General features: G+C 35.9%; 1 protein-coding gene across 8 annotated transcripts in view; it reads left to right on the forward strand.

The window, feature by feature from the left end:
• SENP6 (SUMO specific peptidase 6) overlaps positions 1 to 18,959 on the forward strand; it is a 102,244-nt gene that overhangs the window by 77,591 nt on the left and 5,694 nt on the right. For all 8 annotated transcript variants that reach the window (XM_030859322.2, XM_030859323.2, XM_030859324.2 and 5 more), the window contains 5 exons: positions 5,379 to 5,501; positions 6,500 to 6,592; positions 9,958 to 10,388; positions 15,595 to 15,698; positions 17,503 to 17,591. In XM_030859322.2, the coding sequence (XP_030715182.1) occupies positions 5,379 to 5,501; positions 6,500 to 6,592; positions 9,958 to 10,388; positions 15,595 to 15,698; positions 17,503 to 17,591 (840 nt within the window). The remainder of the gene's footprint in view (positions 1 to 5,378; positions 5,502 to 6,499; positions 6,593 to 9,957; positions 10,389 to 15,594; positions 15,699 to 17,502; positions 17,592 to 18,959) is intronic.

The following is an 18,959-nucleotide window of genomic DNA, read 5'->3' on the forward strand; positions in this document are numbered from 1 at the left end:
ATATGAGGAATCAAGAAGCTCTCCTAGAAGGGCTTATGTCATGACCCAGAATACACATAACATATACATATACATGAATACATGTATGTGTAATGTGTTTATACATGTATAAATTTGTATGTGTTTACTGCTTTGTGATATAAGATGGATGTGTGTATGAAACAAAACAGAACTTAACTATCAGTGTGTTTAGTGCTCTCCAGTATTTTCTAGTTTATTCAAATGTATATCAGAAGACAATATTTTTTTAAAAAAACTGGTTGTTAAAAGCTGCTGGAGGGACTCCCCTGGTGGCGCAGTGGTTAAGAATCCACCTGCCAATGCAGGGGACACGGGTTCAAGCCCTGGTCCGGGAAGATCCCACATGGCATGGAGCAACTAAGCGCATGCACCACAACTACTGAGCCTGTGGTCTAGAGCCCACGAACCACAGCTACTGAGCCTGTGTGCCACAACTACTGAAGCCCGGGTGCCTAGAGCCTGTGCTCCACAGCAAGAGAAGCCACCGCAACGAGAAGCCCTCGCACCGTAACTAGAGAAAGCCCACGTGCAGCAACGAAGACCCAATGCAGCCAAAAATTAATTAATTAAAAAAAGATGTGTTCTCTTAATCCTAATGTATACTACCTTAACAAACCAAGCTACTGAAAAATCTTAAGTGATTGTGTAGAACAGTGCTGCTGTTATTGGATAAAGTGGTGTTCTGTGAATGTCAGCTAGGTCATGTTGTGCTAGTGCTATTCAAATGGTCTTTGTCCTTACTGATGTTCCACCTACTTTGTTCTGTAATTATTGAGAAAGTCGTTGATCTCCAACTACAGTTATTGATTTGTCTATTTCTCCTTATGTATTTTGAAGCTCTCTTGTTAGGTACATACATGTTTATGTCTTCTTGGAGAATCAACCCCTTTATCATTACATAATGTTCCTGTTTATTCTTGATAATCTCCTTGTTTTTAATCCTACTTTGTTCAAAATTAATATAGCTACTCCAGCTTTCTTTCGGTTTGTGTTTGCTGATGCATGATGTATGTTTCTTCACCCTTTTACTTTTAACCTGTTTAAGTCTTTATGTTTAAAATGTCTTTTTGTTTTTGAAAGCACATAGTTGGATCTAAAAAATAAATTGAACTCCTGTGTTTTGTTTATATTTTAGTTTATTCTATTTCATACTTAAATCTGTATTTTTTACATTACAATAGAGATTTTATAGTCTTTTTTTATTCTTTTGAAATTCTTTATATATTTTCAGGAGGCCCCTTGACATCATATAGTTAAAGTTTAGAGCAAATTTTATACAGTAAACTTACATTATCTACAGGTTCTGCCTTTCTGATGCAGATCTATTCCAAATAAGATAGAAAATCTAACAAAATCCATGATTTTTTTTTTTTTTTTTTTGCGGCTTGCTGGCCTCTCACTGCTGTGGTGTCTCCCGTTGCGGAGCACAGGCTCCGGACGCGCAGGCTCAGCGGCCGTGGCTCACGGGCCCAGCCACTCCGCGGTATGTGGGATCTTCCCAGACCGGAGCACGAACCCATGTCCCCTGCATCGGCAGGCGGACTCTCAACCACTGCGCCACCAGGGAAGCCCAAAATCCATGATTTTTAAAAAATCTTTGTTTATATTCATCTCATGACATTCCTTAGAAGTGAATTAAAAAGAGGAAACTTCTTTTTAAAGATTTATTATTTATTTTTGGTTGTGTCAGGTCTTAGTTGCGGCACATGGGATCTTCATCAAGGCATGCAGGATCTTTTGTTACAGCATGCAGGCTTTTCATTGCGGCTCACGGGTTTCTCTCTAATTGTGGCTTGTGGGTTTTCTCTTTCTAGTTGTGACGTGCAGGCTCCAGAGCACGTGGGCTCTGTAGTTTGCGGCACTCGGGCTCTCTAGTTGAGGTGCACAAGCTCAGTAGTTGTGGCACACAGTCTTAGTTGCCCTGCGGCATGTGGGATCTTAGTTCCCTGACCAGGGATCGAACCCGTGTCCCCTGCATTGTAAGGCAGATTCTTTACCACTGGGCCACCAGGGAAGTCCCGAAAAGAGGAAACTTTTTAAAACTTCACTATTAAAAATAAGTAATTCAGTTGCTACCAGAGCTGCTCATTCTTTTCCATTTCTAACTCTACAAGTTAGAAACAAACCTTTAAACAGTTTGCCAGAATTATAAAAAGTAGAAAGGCATTGCATCTAGAGAATGTTAATAAAATGCAGGGAAAAAGAATAATTTTAATAAAAATTATTTTCAAAACCTTAAAATCATCTTTTAACTTCATCCTGTAACTAAATGTCACGATTGAATTGTTAGATTGTCTGCTTTATAAAATAGCAGGTGAACAGCTTCACTATGACATCCAATATTTAAATGATTTATACAGAAAGAAAAAAACAAATGAAAGAAATGGAAAGAAATCCCAAAATGAAAGAAATTCCCAAAAGTTTTTTTGTAATAAACTTGGATTTTCCCTTTAATTCTAAAATAAGAGACTTAGTTGTTTTAATTAAAATTAATAATTCTAATAGATGTACATAAAAAGACCCAGAACTATATATAGTCACAGAAATGCTTATGGATCTATATTAGAAAGACAAAACTAGTTTTTTTAAATTAAAAGGCTTTTTGAAGTTTTGTTTTTTCACTTTTAAGTCCTTAATTCCTCTAGGATTTGTTACGCTAAGATAACATAGTTGCACAGGTCTGTTTTCGGGGCTGTATAATTTGTTCCGTTGGCCGTGCACCTATTCCTGCATCAGTACCACACTGCCATGATTAGTGTTACTTTATTCTTGTTATCTGTAATAGAAAGGCAAGCTCTCCGCCATATTCTTCTTCACAAATGTTTTGGATATGCTTGACCTTTTGATTCTTTCAGATAAACTTTGGAATCAGCCCATCAGATTCCTTTTTTTTTTTTGTGGTACGCAGGCCTCTCACTGCTGTGGCCTCTCCCGTTGCGGAGCACAGGCTCCGGACGCGCAGGCTCAGCGGCCATGGCCCATGGGCCCAGCCACTCTGCGTCATTGTGGGATCTTCCCGGACCAGGGCACGAACCCGCGTCCCCTGCATCGGCAGGCGGACTCTCAACCACTGCGCCACCAGGGAAGTCCCAGATTCCATTTTTAAAGTCCTTTTGAGATTTTGATTGTAATTGCACAGAATCAGTGATTCTGCACTGGGGGCACTTTGGGCATTTTGGTCCTCACAAAAGGAAGGGATGCGTGCTGATACCATCTGTGGGTAGAGGCCAGAGGTAAGGCCAAGCACCCTATGCTGCACAGGACACGCCCCCCACAGCAAAGCATTATCTGGCTTAAAATGTCAGCGGCACTAGCTTGAGGAACCCTCCGCGAAATTTATGCAATTTGGAGACCAACTGATACGTAACATTTTTGAGGATTTCAACAAGAAATATATTTTGCCCGTATAGCCAGACATCTTGCTAAAACTCTTTTATTTCTAGTATGTCTGTAGATCTTTTTAAGTTTTCTGTATGAAAATCCTTTTATCTTCAAATAAATTTATTTCTTTCATTTACAAAAATAAAGCGTGGATTTGTTTATATATGAAGTAGAGCCCATTTTCTTAAATCACCAATAACTTTCTTTTTTAAGTTGAACTATCCCTTTTTTTATTCAATTCAGTTTACAAAATAGCTATTGTAGTTTGTAATGGTAAAAGCAGCATGGTTCACCCATTATGGTGTAGTCCCTAAATTCAAGTCCAGTTCACTACATTCTCTGTTTTGAATATAGATGTAGAATTCAGCGATTCATTTAAACTGTGTCATGAGGTGATTCACTGTCTTATATCTTTTGTCGGGGCACACTGAGTTGCCCTAAAGCAAGCAATCTGTAAGTTAGGTCCTTTTCATCAGAACTTGAGCTTTAGAATTATCAAATATTATGACAGAAGTGACAGGTCTCAAAGATGTGCCTTCTGGGTACTTGGCTCGCTCTGTGTAAGGTTTCACAAGGCTTTCATACTCTCCTCATTTTAATAAGATGAATATGCTCATAAGCTTGAATTTGCATAGCTCCTTTGAGGGAGTTTGGAGCATAAATAATTAAATTTAATATATCATAATTTCTCTGTGTAATATAAACCATTTCTATTTGTCTTGATATAGACCTATAGAAAAAAACAACTAAGGCAAGGAAAAATTAGAACTGATGTAAGATTACTTTAAAGAGTCATTGTTATAACCTCACCACTGTACAGATTCTTTATGTTTTTATAAAAAGCAGTTTATGGCTAGTCATGGTTTATTAACTGTTGAAAACAAAATAAACATAAAACATAAAAATAGCAGCTTGATTGACGTACAGAGCACATACCATACAATTCACCCATTTAAAGTGTATAATTCAGTGGTTTTTAGTGTGTTCAGACAGTTGTGCAACCATCATCGATATTAGAACATTTTCACCCCCTACAGACCCTCAATACCCATTAGCAGTGGCTCCCCATTTCCCCAGCCCACCCAGCTCTAAGCAACCACCAGTCTCCTTGCTATCTCTGGATTTGCATACTCTGAACATTTCATGTACATGGAATCATACAATATGTGGACTTTTGTGACTAGCTTCTTTCACTTAGCATAACGTTTTCACGGTTCTTCTATGTTACAGCATGTATCAGAACTTCATTTTTTTTAATATATTTTTTGCTGCATTGGGTCTTCGTTGCTGCACGTGGGCTTTCTCTAGTCGCGGCGAACGGGGGCCACTCCTCGTTGCGGTGCACGGGCTTCTCATTGCAGTGGCTTCTCTTGTTGCAGAGCACAAGCTCTAGGTGCACGGGCTTCAGTAGTTGCGGCATGTGGGCTCAGTAGTTGTGGCACGCGGGCTCAGTAGCTGTGGCTTGCAGGCTCTAAAGCAAAGGCTCAGTAGTTGTGGCACGTGGGCTTAGTTGCTCCGTGGCGTGTGGGATCTTCCCAGACCAGGGCTCAAACCCGTGTCCCCTGCATTGGCAGGCGGATTCTTAACCACTGCGCCACCAGGGAAGTCCTTCATTTCTTTTTATTGCCAAATAATATTCCATTGTATGGATATATCACATTTTCCATTCATCGGTGATGAGCATTTCTGTCATTTCTAGTTTTAGGGTATGATAAATAATGTTTCTATGAATGTTCATAAATGTGCCCTTGTTTTAGAAGATTAGATCTTTCAAATCCTAGTTTTACTCTCAAACACCACTTATTACCTACATATAATCTGATAGTAATCATTGTCTAGAATATGAAATAAATTTTGTTTATGAGTTTTTCAGTTTAAAAGAATAGAGATTGATGGTGGCTAAATAGATATTTGATCACTGTTTTTAGTATACACTGTTAAATTCATTCTATTTGGAATTACTTTTTATAAAACAGGTATTTGGTGCTTGAAAAATTGAAGAAAGAAGAAGCTGACCGAATTCATGTATTCAGTTCTTTCTTCTATAAACGCCTTAATCAGAGAGAGAGGAGAAATCTTCATGAAACAACTAATCTGTCGTAAGTCAAGCTTTTTGAAAATATTTAACAGATGTAGTAAGTCACTTAAGTTTAACTTAGAAAAAATCGCTTATTTGTATTAAAGCAACATTTTTTACTTCCATTCTCAATTAGCAAAATTAATATAATTTATAATGTTCTAAAACTCCAAGAATACCTGGAATTCATAAAGGTTTTAGGTCTGATATCTAGATCAGTATTTCCCAAATATATCTGATAGTTTAAAAAAGAAAAATTACTTGAATACTTATTAAATACCGATTGCTCTGTTTTACCCTAGATGTTCCATCCATAATAGCTAACAGAGGAACCTGTGAATCTGTAATTTTAATAAGTTCTTTGGATAATTCTTCTCAGACAAGTTAAGGAAACAACATTCTACATATGAGGCCTGAGTTATTTATAATGCCTCTCCATATAGTGACTGCATCCAGCTCTAATACTTGCTGGCAATTGGTCACAAGATACACACAAAGAGTTGGAACATTTTTTGTCATAAGTGCTGTTAAATGTCTTGAATTGATGGCTGCTGTGCATAATATTAATAATATTTTCTACTATTCCAGTGATCCCTGATTTTGCTTCTTAGAGTTGATGGTAGTGGTTGGTTTTGACCAGTGCTGGTTCTGTCCTGTTTCACCAGCTGTAAGATAGTGCTCACTTTTCCTGCTCTCTTCTCCTCAGTTCTTATACGTCATGGTCTGATATGCTTCTCGATATCATTGCTAAAACCAGTTCTGCAACAATAAAAATAGTAGCTCTGATCCACCCTAGTAAGTAGTAGGATGAATTAAATAATCTCTTTCTTCCAGATTCAGGGACGGGCAGTTTCCCATCTTCCCAGCTCCATCTCAGATGTTCTGCTTTCTTCTCACAACTTGTTAAATCATACAACTGATCTATTAACATCTCAATCTTTGTAATGTATAAATTGCTGCATAGAGGCAGAAACACTAGAAACACTTCAAAAGCTTGATAGTTTCTCTCTTGTCTTACAGAATACAGCAGAAGCGACATGGAAGAGTAAAAACATGGACCCGGCATGTAGATATTTTTGAAAAGGATTTTATTTTTGTACCCCTTAATGAAGCGTGAGTAACAATTTCCTTTATGTTAATATGATGGCAGTTTTTAGCAGATGTGTTTTTGAGGTGAATAATTCATCCATTTTTTAACTTCTTTCTGAAATTTGTTGTATATATTGACACTTATATTCTTTACTTTATGGAAATTAATATACTTTTCCAGTGAATCATATAAGATACTGAATTTTACAGACACTAGATAAGAGATCTTTCTAATTTCATTTTATCCATCAGTGTAGAATAATGTCATCTTTTAAAAATGGTGCTTGTGGTCTAGCAGACATCCTATATAGAAAAGACTGCTATGTACAGAATGGTGATTAGGTCACATAGAATAATTTGAATCTTTAGTTTAAGATACACTTTGGCTCTTAATCGAAAAGAAGAAAAGGTGGCTGGATTTATGTCATTTGCTCACTGAAAACCATGTTTACCACTTAAAGCTATTTTCTAAGTAAATGGGGGTGGTAAACATTTTGTGTTTTTCTCCCCCAGTGACTAGAGAGGCATAGAAGTATAGGATAGTCTATTCTCCCCTAGTGACTAGAGAGGCATAGATGTATAGGATAGTCTTATTATACAACTTAAACTTGAGAGTTTTTGTATTTCATTTTTTAATTTTCCTGTGTCCTCCAGCCAAAGACCTCCAGGAATACCCCTGTAGTTGGACAACTTGGGTTTAGTACTTGCCTCAAGGGAGAACACACAACATGGGCGACTATGGATCCTCTCAGTAAAAGTGTGTTTGAAAGAGGCAGTAAAAGAATTTGGGCTTTGGTTTGGTGGAAGGTCTAAGGAAGCAGTGGTTTGTTTGGATAAAGAAGTTGCATTCGCTCATTTAGCAAAAAAAAGTATATTTGGTATTTTGAGGGGTTGCATTGTGATCTTATATTTGTCTCTGCTGAGACAAATTATGAAATGGCCTTACTTTGTCTCATTTTATCATGGTTGCAGAGTAACCTTATCTGAGGTTGGTATTCTGTAAGATTGTTTATTTCTAATAAGCCTGTTTGTGCCAAGCTATTTTCTGAATGTGCTCTTTTTTCCCCACTATAAAAAACAAATTCACTCTATAGTATAATCAAATCCTATTTATTTATAATCATGCTTTAATCATAAAACCTGTGCCCTCTAATTAGCCCGGCCAAAGATAGGTAGGCTAGGTTAAAACATTGGTTATAGCTGTAAAGCCCACCTTCTTCAAAGATATATATTTGAGTCAAACATAGTATCATAAAAAAATTTAAAACTAAGTTTAAAACTAATCTTTAATTTCTTCATTTTCCTCAAAGTAAAGTTTCTTGACATTAATTTGTCATATAAAGTAGCAAGTGAGCTGCCCACTAGGCCAAAGGGAAGATATACATAGGAAGCCATTTGTCAGAAATTAATTATAAAACTTTAAAATAAAAGTATAATTTTAGATACACACAATTTAGCAATAGAGGCATATCCCTCTTAGTCACAGCATCTGATGTGGATAGAAGCTACGTTCAGTGCTTTTAGTCGTCTTGGTGAAAGGTAGAGGATGAACAAAGGTACAGAATTAGTAAAGTGTTCACCAAGAGAACTGTGCTGTTTGTAGGTGAAAGAATAGCTTCCAGATCATGGGGTTTTTTTTTTAAGAGATAAAGCTAATTAGATTAGTTAGGCTGCTATGTATTTGTCATCTATTTTATTTTTAATTTTCCTTGTGGCGGTAATTTCTTTAAGCTAAAAGTTTATAAGCTGTTTGTTAAAAATTGTAGCAATTGACAAGGAGCAGAAATTAGATGTTTGGATCTAATTCATCTTAAGATAAGCGAAATTACCTGTTTTAGCCTCTTCTCCCACTGATGGCTTAAGGTCAAGGTAGCTGATATTAAAAGGGATCATAAAAGCAAAACCCTGGCTCTTAGAGGTTGAAAGTGACCTCAGATGTATCTGATTCAGCTTTCTCTTTTCAGCTAGGTGAAGGAAGATTTTTTTCCAAGTTTTTAGGCGAGGCAACAGAAAAACTATGGCTTATCCATATTGTCATAGCTGAAAAATGTTTAAAACTGTGATAGATGTAGGTTTCAGCTATAGGTTGAGAGTCACTGTATTATACCATATTTAATCAATTTTCAAAACACATATTTTCACATTATAACCTTTATGAAGTTGAGATGTGACTTACAATCAGCTGTGTCTTAGAATTGATGAAGTGAGAAAGATGGTGTGCTGCTCTTCTCCTAGCCTCACCTGACCTAAGTCCTTGGGATCCTGAAGATTAATAATTAAGAAGAGGAGAGAGGCATTCCTCTATCTGACCTTTTCAATACTGAGAATGAATCCAGCATCTGTGACCTTTTCTACTCATACTGTCTGATGAAGAGACAGACAGTGCTGTTGCTTAGTAGTACCTTGGGGGAATTTAATATTTTACAGAAACAGAATATAGAATAACTTTTATCTATGTCAACATTCATTTTTCATTCAGCAAATATCTACTGAACACCCTACTCTGTGACATATATTGAGCTCAGCTAATAAATTATCTGACATCTATAGCCTGTTCATTGTATCTCAGCATATAACACTGTGCCTAGCTAATTGTAAGCCCTTAATAAAATTAATTAGATTAATGAATATTACCCACTTTTAGCTGTACAGCATCTTACTCATGGCTTATATCCTACTGCTGGGACCTGTATTACCTGAATTCAGCTCTATCATGAGTACCCACTTGATAGCTGGAATTCTACTAATACTTGGAATTCTGTGATGATGATTAGATTAGATGTATTATCTCAATTTAGTGTATTTTATTTTAGTATAGCATGAGACAAGAATTATTTAATGTTTTCAATATTAAGAAGTTCCTCCCTCATTAATAAGAAAGACACAGACATAAAATTTTTTAAAAGCTATTACTTACAATATTTAGAAAATGTTCAAAATTGTAAAGTCTAATTAGACTTCTGAAGACATTTTAATCTTGAGGCTAGATAGTATTTGTCCTTGGCATAAATAGGGCAAAGGAAAGGTAAATGGGAATGATGAATTGCAGTGATGTAATTTACATTTTGTTAAATTGCCTGGAAAACAATGAAGTTTTCATTCCAAAAGCAAGAAAATGTTCAAAGGATTGTTTGCAAAAGTGAACGCAGGCTATGTAATTCTGACAAAAATTATGTTATTACAAAAATTATGTTATTTTTGAATAGACATTGTATTCTGTTAATGAATCAATGATCCTATAAACAAGTGGATTAATTTGAGAATTGAAAAAATTGGGCATTCTTAATAAATTTGTTTATAAAACCTTTAGAAAAAAGATTTAATATTTATTGCCAAATATAATAAATTTTTCTAATAATATATTCAGTAGTTTCATTTGTTTTTTACAGTGCACACTGGTTTTTGGCTGTTGTTTGTTTCCCTGGTTTGGAAAAACCAAAGTATGAACCTAATCCTCATTACCATGAAAATACAGTCACGCAAAAATGTTCAACTGTAGAGGACAGTTGTATTTCTTCACCTTCAGCCAGTGAAATGGACAGTTATTCTCAAAACTCTGCTGCCAAGCCTGTAATTAAGAAGATGCTAAACAGAAAGCATTGCGTAGCTGTAATTGATTCAAATAATGAACAGGAAGAAAGTGACCCTCGTTATCGGAGAAACCTTAGCAGTGTGAAGTGTAGTCTGAAAAAAATAAATCATACTGCAAGTGAAAATGAAGAATCGAATAAAGGAGAATCTGCATGCCAGAAAGTTGTTGATAGGACTAAAAGTGAGAGTGACCTACAGAATGAATATTTAAGTTCTATGCACCATACAGGTATGTTTCTAAATGTTTTAAAAAATCAAAGAATTAGAATAAGTTGGAATTTTTAGAAATAGGATTAAGATTTCAGGGCACACTTTTTTTTTAAGTCAGGTTTATTGAGGTATAATTTACTTACAGTAACGTTCACTCATAAGTATAGCTCAGTGAGCTTTGATAAATGTATAGTCATGTAGTCACTACAACAATCAAGATTTAGAACCTTTCCGTTACTCAAAAAAATTCCCTTGTGCCCCCTTTATAGTGAGTCTCCTCCCCTCACCCTTACAGAGAATGAAGTTTTAAAATTATAGTACAAGGTCTGCATTTTCCATTTATAGGAACTTGGACTTATATTTATTTTGTAGGAAATTATTCAGCATAAACAGTAGTTGCACAGTTTTAGATCTGTTAAGGCAAATTAGTTCGATCTTCTCAGTTTACAGATGGGCAATTGAGATCAAGGGGCAAGAGGCAGAAATTAAAGCTTTCTCCTCCAAATAGCTGTTGACATTCAAATTAAAAGCTAGTTTCTGTTCCTCACTCTCTCTCCTTTATGATTTTCAGTGGGAGAAAGGGCACTGGTCCAACCTCTGCTTTTTTATTTCCCTTCACTTCTAATAAATTGTTTTATTCCTTGAATCAGGTCCATATTTCTAGCACTTGTTATAGAAATCTAAGGTTTCTCTTCAAATACTTAAATTATATATCAAGTCAACTGCATAATTTCCACTTCAACCCCAAAGTCTACTTCATAAACCCATAATATGCTATGTATATAGGATAGCAAACTTACTAAACTATGAGTATATCTAACACATTTTCTTGGGAGGAAAAAACTCAGTATGAGGCATAGAAGAAATTATGTGAACTCAGTAAGAAAGTTGAGTCCCAACTTTCAAAAGTTGAACTCAAAAGTTCAAGAAAAAGTTGTGAATGCTCAACATACTCTGTACTTCTACCAGCCGGTATTATTTTAGGAAGTCAGAAAGGTGTTGGCTGCGCTCTTACAAAAATATTTTTTGTCTGACATACTCAGCTGCATAAAGCTGACATTAGCCATATGTGTTGGTCTTTGTGCCCTTTAGGGGGTATAAGATAAAAGGCAGAAGGGGGAAATTTAGCAGATAAAGCAAAAAAGTATATCAAAAGCCAAGCAGATAAATACAGTTGACCCTTGAACAACATGGGGTTTAGGGTTGCTGACCCTCTGACAATCAAAAATCCATCTCTAACTTTATAGTCAGCCATTCGTGTCATACCACAGTTTCACATCCACAGATTCACATCCCTGGATTCAACCAACCTCAGATTGTGTAGTACTGTACTACGTATTTATTGAAAAGAAATCCACGTGTGGGTGGGCCAGTGCAGTTCAAACCTGTGTTGTTCAAGGGTCAACTGCGCTTCCTTTTCTAGCTGACTTTCAAGTCTGTTTCAGCAGGCAGGAAATGGAATGAAGATTAAGCGAAGTACGTAATCACCAAGTTCTGACTAATTTTTTCAGTTTTAGTATTTTAATACTTGAATAGAAAAAAAAAAGGCAGTGAATAGCCACGTTAGAGATTAATTACCATTTTGCTAAACAGAAAGCATTGTGTAGATGGGCACTCTGAAGATTAAGCCTTCAAGGCAGTGTGCACTGTTTCTCATTGCCTTTAAAACAAAGTCCTGGAGGTGGGATAAATTGGGATTTATTTGGGACACATACACACTACTATATATAAAATAGATAACTAATAAGGACCTACTGTACAGCACAGGGAACTCTACACAATACTCTGTTATGGCCTATATGGGAAAAGAATCTAATAAAGAGTGGATATATGTATTTATATAACAGATTCACTTTGCTGTAAACCTGAAACTAACACAACATTGTAAATCAATTATACCCCATTAAAAATAAAAAAAGAAAACAACAAAATCCTGCCAGTTAGTACATGAGAAGATGCTGGACATCATTAGTCATGAAGGAAATGTAAGTCAAAACCACAAAGAGATGCCTCTTCATAGCCGTGACAGCATGGCTAGAATCAGAAAGTCAGATACTAACAGGTGTTGGTGAGGATGTGCGGAAATTGAGGCCTTCATATATCATTAGTGGGAATGTAAAATGGTACAGCTTGCTTTGGGAGACAGTTTTGACAGTTCCTCAAAACGTTAAACATAGAGTTATCATGTGATCCAGCAGTTCCACGCCTAGATAATTACCCAAGAGAAATAAAACATGTCCGCACAAAAACTTGGGCATGAACATTTATAGCAGCATTATTCATAATAGCCAAATGGTAGACACAATCCAGATATTCATCAGCTGACAAATGGATAATCAAAACATGATACATCCATCCAATGGAATATTATTAGACCATAAAAAGAAATGAAGGAGTGATACATGCTACATAGATGAAACTTGAAAGCATGCTAAGTAGTCATAGAAGACCTCATATTATGTGATTCCATTTGTATGAAATCTCCCAGGAAAATCTGTAGAGTGAGTTAATGGCTGCTTAGGGCTGGTTGCGGCTATGGGACAGGAGTATGGGGAGAAGGGAGTGATAGCTGAAGTGTACAGAGTTTTTGTTTGTTTGTTTTTTGTGGGGTTTTTTGAGATTTAAAACATTTTGAAAATGTTTTAAAGTTGACTCCAGGGATGGTTGCACGTAGTATTTGTAAATATACCAAAAACTACTTACATGTACACTTTAAATGGGTGAATTGTATGTGAATTATATCTCCACAGAACATTTTTTAAGTTCCTTTTTGATCAATAATTTCATACAGTTTAATGTGAATTCAAGTTTAAAAAATGAATTAAAGTGCATGTCTTAGAGCAATGGGACAAACAAAGCCTTAGGACTTCCTTCATATACACAAACCCCAGAAATTCCTGGTGGCTCTCTCTACAAGTTAATGTTCTAGTTGAGAAATAACCTGTTAAATTTGAGTAAATATACCCATAAATCCTGATGGAGACCAAAGTAAAGAATATCTGTTGTATGTAGTTTGCCCTTTTATAATATCTGTTTATTCTTCTATTAAAAATTATAGTTTGTGCATTTGTTTTGTTTTGTTTTTAGTATGTGTGTAACTTTATCGACTATATCTTCCTTAAAGGAAATTAATTTACCTTTATTGTGTGTGATACACTGGCATTTTTCTATTCTTTTTCAATGCTTATCTTAATCCAATGACCATAGTGTCCCACAGTTTGAAAAATGGTTCTCTAGAATGGGTCAGTATTTTTCAGGAACGAGCTCTCATATCTTTCATCAGATGCTTCCAAGGCATCACTCACCCAAAAGTACATTGAATTAGAGTGCTCTCTAGAGGAGCCTTTACTGCCTTGGAGAGGATGGCTAAGCCGTCTATCCTAGATAAAATGATGACGTATCAGAAATGAGGATAAGGAGAGCTTGTAAAAATTTTTGTGATTATGATTAGTATCTTAGTGATCTGTTTCTCTTTGGTCTGGGAGTATCGTTGACAGGACTTAAATAAAACATTTAACATAATTTTAACCGTTGAACATGTACAAAGTGTTGACTGATGTCGGTTGACATGCTGCAGTAAATAAGTGGAGTTGTATCTTGCCACGGGGATTAGGTTTTTAAGGTCAACTGTAGGAGAATAATGTCTGTTATCACTACTTTGATTTGGTGTTTTTTCAGTTGGGCACCATTTGAAGTAGTTGTCTTGCTCTGTATGGTACATGAAAAATGCGTATTTTTAAACTCTAGAATCACGCTTGGTTTGGCATCTTCAGGTGATCTCACTATGTGAGAAAAGCTCAGGAAATGGGACTGATTGGGAGAACAGCTGATTGAGTCATTGCCTCTCAATTTATACTAGGGCATTTGTTTACTGAACGAAATAGTTGAAGAAATTGACTACACTATTTAAATTACTTTTCTCCTTTTTTGCAGTGCACACGTATTTCATTTGTATGAGGTTCATGTTTATATGACACAATTTCTGTGTAATAGATAGGTATAGACAGGAATACTTCGCTGCAAAAATAACTTGATTGTAGTGACTAGCTCTTAACTGCCTGAGGATTTGGACAAGTTTTATTTAAATATAGGTGTTTTTGCTTCAAGAAAGCATAAAAATACAGACTTTTGAAAGATAAATTGAAAAGGTTATTCTTTGCATGCCTTATTATTTCAAATAGTATGTTTTCGATCACAACGTTTGGACTTTTATATATGTTAAATGTATTTTTCCAGGAGCACTTTTATCTTGCTGTTTTCCCATCCTATCTTGCTTATATTAGTATTCTTTTGCCCTTTTAATAACTTGTACCAAAATAAGTTAAATCCTGTTTAAAATACCTTGAAGTCATGCTTTTAAAAACTTGGAAATGGTATGCTCTATAATAAACAATATTTGTATATTTGGCATCAAAGTTCCTGCTCAGTTTTCATTATTTTCTGGTAAATCTTCTGTTTCTTTAAGAAAATCATTGATTTTTAAGGATTTAGATTCTTGAAACAGACCTTTAAAAGAATTCATTTCAAATATTTCTACGAGTCATTTATTTTCATACTGCCCAGCACCTACGTTGGCTTGTGTCATTTTATTTTGTTGAAAAGTCTATGAATATAACCAAACATGAAGGAAAAATATGCAGAGTTGAGGAACTCATCCATAACTACTATCCTAGCATAATTATTTTCATTTTTGTATTTTTTTAAATTATTTGTGCAAAAGCAAGCCTGTTTTACTTTGTTTTAATCATGTTTTTTTAACTTGTATAATTTTCCATATTTTCACAATTTTAATTTCTCTAGTGTACACAGTATTTCATTTTATGTTCTACGTTTGCTAACCATTCCTGTTATTGAACAATTGAGTTGTTTTCAAACTATTGTAGCTTCTGTTATTAAAGATACCTAGCATACCTAGCACAAAATCTTTATATATATATATACATGTATTTAAATATACATAAATATTTAATAACATAATTGATACCTAGTGTTTAAAGTTTAATAAATTTTAGGGTCTGAGTAGTAGAAACAACTCTGTAGATGACATAATCCAGGTTTTTTACTTAAAAGTAACTTATTTTATACTTGTGATATTTACATGCTAAGACAGATTTTGTATTCGTAATTACTATGCAATTAATTACTAGCATTAATTTTAACATCATGTACTATAAGTTATGTGTGTGTTCTTTTTAAAAATTATGTTATGTTTCTTATTGATACAGATGGCTTAAGCAAAATCAGACTAAACTACAGCGATGAATCAGCTGAAGGTAGTAAAATGCTCGAAGATGAACTCATCGACTTCTCAGAAGATCAGGATAACCAGGTGAAACCTAATGCTTGGCAAAAAGTTCTAGTATTTTATATAATTAAAAGTTTCTCTGGGCTTCCCTGGTGGCGCAGTGGTTGAGAGTCTGCCTACCGATGCAGGGGACGCAGGTTCGTGCCCTGGTCTGGGAAGATCCCACATGCCGCGGAGCGGCTGGGCCCGTGAGCCATGGCTGCTGAGCCTGCGCGTCCGGAGCCTGTGCTCCACAACGAGAGAGGCCACAACAGTGAGAGGCCCGCATACAGGAAAAAAAAAAAAAAAGTTTTTCTTTAGATTTTTATAGGCGATTACTTCAAACGGTTAACTCATGCCTTCTGTACTTGGATCTCATCTCACAACACAAATTTGGTTTTCAGTTCAGAAGTTGCCGGGATAGATGTATGAACGTTGTTTCATTTTTTGTTTTGGGGTTTTTGTTTGTTTGTTTAGTTTGCCATTGAGGACTAAACTAATATCACCCACCGTGGAAAGTTTCCATGTGAAATGGATCCTCCCGCCGCGACCCAGCGACCGCCCACCACCCCTACCGCACCCCTTTCCGTTGCTCTTTTAAAGCATTTGTGCGCCGTGCTTAACCTTCGGTCTTACTTAACACTCAGGAGGCAAGTGTTCACATTTTCGATTATGTGGTGTGTGGTGCACGAACACAGCAGAATTACACTATTTTTACCACCTGTCTAATGATTTTTTCTTTCATCTAATCTGCTGTATATGCATCATGGCAGGAGCAGATCATATTTAGTTAAAATTAACATATTTCCTTAGAGTCTTGTTTGCCCTAATAAGCTTTATTAACACCAAGAATAAAGTATATTTTTGAAAATATTTTATAACTTCAGTTAAACAGGCATTTTCTACTGAGAGAAAAGCTTATTCCATTTCCTTTTTCTGCCTCTTCCTTAGTTGTTAAGACAAACTTTGAGTTTATCTAGTAGTAAAGATAACTTTGTACTGCACCATTTTTCCTTTTTGCTCAATCCTCTTGTGAACAAAAAACATTTTTGTGATGTCCCTTGGTCTACAGTGCGTGGCTATGAGATACAGTTTTTCTTTCTAATATACACAGACACATATCTGGATTACATTCAAGGTTTATAATGAGCACTTCATATGCTCCTTTTTGGTCATAGCAGTTACGTGAACTAGTTAATCTAACTGTATATTACTACTGTTCTCATTCCTACTGTTGACTGTTTCATTCAAAAGGTTGCCAGAAGCTTTCCCACAGGACAAAAAAAGCTTTGTTTGTTTTACATTCAAGGTAATAAGTAGAATAAGACACACTATCATAAAGCTGTCTTCTCTCACGTGAAGTGGGTAAAGGGTTTTGTCAAGTAAAACAGTGTTTCCAAAAACCCTTTAAATGTTTCTGATATGAAAAAAATTTTTGTGTGAAAAGATGATAAATATCAGTCATTCATGTCCTATTGTGAAAACAGTTGTTTTAGCCAACAAATTAAATTTTTGTAAAAATACCTAAAATCAGAGCCATAATGTTTGACTAGAGAAGAATCAGTCATGGTATACTTCGTCTTTAAAAATTTAGATTGAGTAAATAGATGTAACAAGTTTTCTTAGACCTCTGATTGATGGTTTCTTTCATTAAGATGCCTGTGTTGTAGTGTTACATCATTGGAATCGAGTGACGTAACACATTTTCTAATGTCTGATCACCTAAACAGAAAAATATTTTTTTACATATTTGCTACAAGGACTTTTATCCTCAATAGTGCTATTTTGTTACATTATTAGTCATTTAGATTGTATATTTTCAATACTAACAGTAGGCTCTCTTTTACAGGATGACAGCAGTGATGATGGATTCCTTGCCGATGACAACTGCAATTCTGAAATAGGACAGTGGCATTTAAAGCCTACTATCTGTAAACAGTAAGCATTAACCGTACATCTTGCAAACTACATGATAGTTTTTTTTTTTTAACTGTTACTCTTTTTTTTTTTTTAATTTTACTTATTTTTGGCTGCATTGGGTCTTCATTGCTGTGCGTGTGCTTTCTTTAGTTGCGGAGAGCGGGGGCTGCTCTTCGTTGCGGTTCGCAGGCTTCTCATTGCAGTGGCTTCTCTTGTTGCGGAGCACGGGCTCTAGACGTGTGGGCTCAGTAGTTGTGGCGCACAGGCTTAGTTGCCCCGTGGCATGTGGGATCTTCCCAGACCAGGGCTTAAACCCATGTCCCCTGCATTGGCAGGCAGATTCTTAAACCACCGCGCCACCAGGGAAGACCCTAAATGATAATTTTTATTCACGTACCTGTTAGAATAAAATATTAACCATACCGTTTTAATTAAAACAGGTATTTAAGCAAAAATCACAGAAGCTTTCAGAGTCAGTGAGGAAAATTAGGTCCTGCCCAATGTCCAAGGTTTGAGTTGAGGAGAATGGAAATTATTTCAGTTCTCCATTTGCCCATTTTCCATGTCTGTGCATGTGCATAGAAAACCACTACTCCTTTTGGATATATAGTGATTTGGAGCAGGAAAGGACAAAGAATGTCATTCAAATTCACATCAGTAACATGGGAATTGGAGTTTACACTGGTTCCATAGCTACTGTGTGAAGACTGTGGAGTGACTTAAGGCAGTCCTAAGGGACATGTTCCAGGTGGGAAACCCAGGGAATTCCCTGGCAGTCCAGTGGTTAGGATTCTGTGCTCTCACTGCTGAGGGCGTGGGTTCAATCCCTGGTTGGGGAACTAAGATCCCGCAAGCCGTGGTGCAGCAAAAAAAAAACAACAAAAAAAGAAACAGATGGAAACCCCAAATTGAGAGTGAGTCTATTTTGGTTCTCAGAAGTACATGTTCTGAGATCTTGCCAGGGTCTGCAGACTTCTTAGGCGATGAAGTAGTACCTATTTCTAGACTTCATCTCTTTTGACTTTTTGTAGGAAATCTTGTCTGGAACTCCATTAATAGCATTTGAAAAGCAAACTTCATTTATAAAGGAAAACAGAGAGACCTAGAGCAGTTGAGAGATTTTTTCCAAATCCCATAAAATGTTAGCCAGGAAGAACCTAGATCTTTAATCATTTCAGGACTTTTTGCACTACATTAGACTTCCTCACTTACTTGGGTTTAACAACAAAATTTTAAAAGTTGAGTATTATTTATACTGAGTGTTCTGAAGTGGAACCTCGCCCAAAACACTGGATTCTAAACTAATTCTTTTATGTGAAGATTACCTGCTTTTTTTATCTAAAATAGATTTTAGTTAAAAATGGGATTATTTTTCTTCTACTTTTG

Source organism: Globicephala melas, chromosome 14 (assembly GCF_963455315.2).
Source record: "Globicephala melas chromosome 14, mGloMel1.2, whole genome shotgun sequence".
In the NCBI taxonomy this organism is placed as follows: Eukaryota; Metazoa; Chordata; class Mammalia; order Artiodactyla; family Delphinidae; genus Globicephala; species Globicephala melas.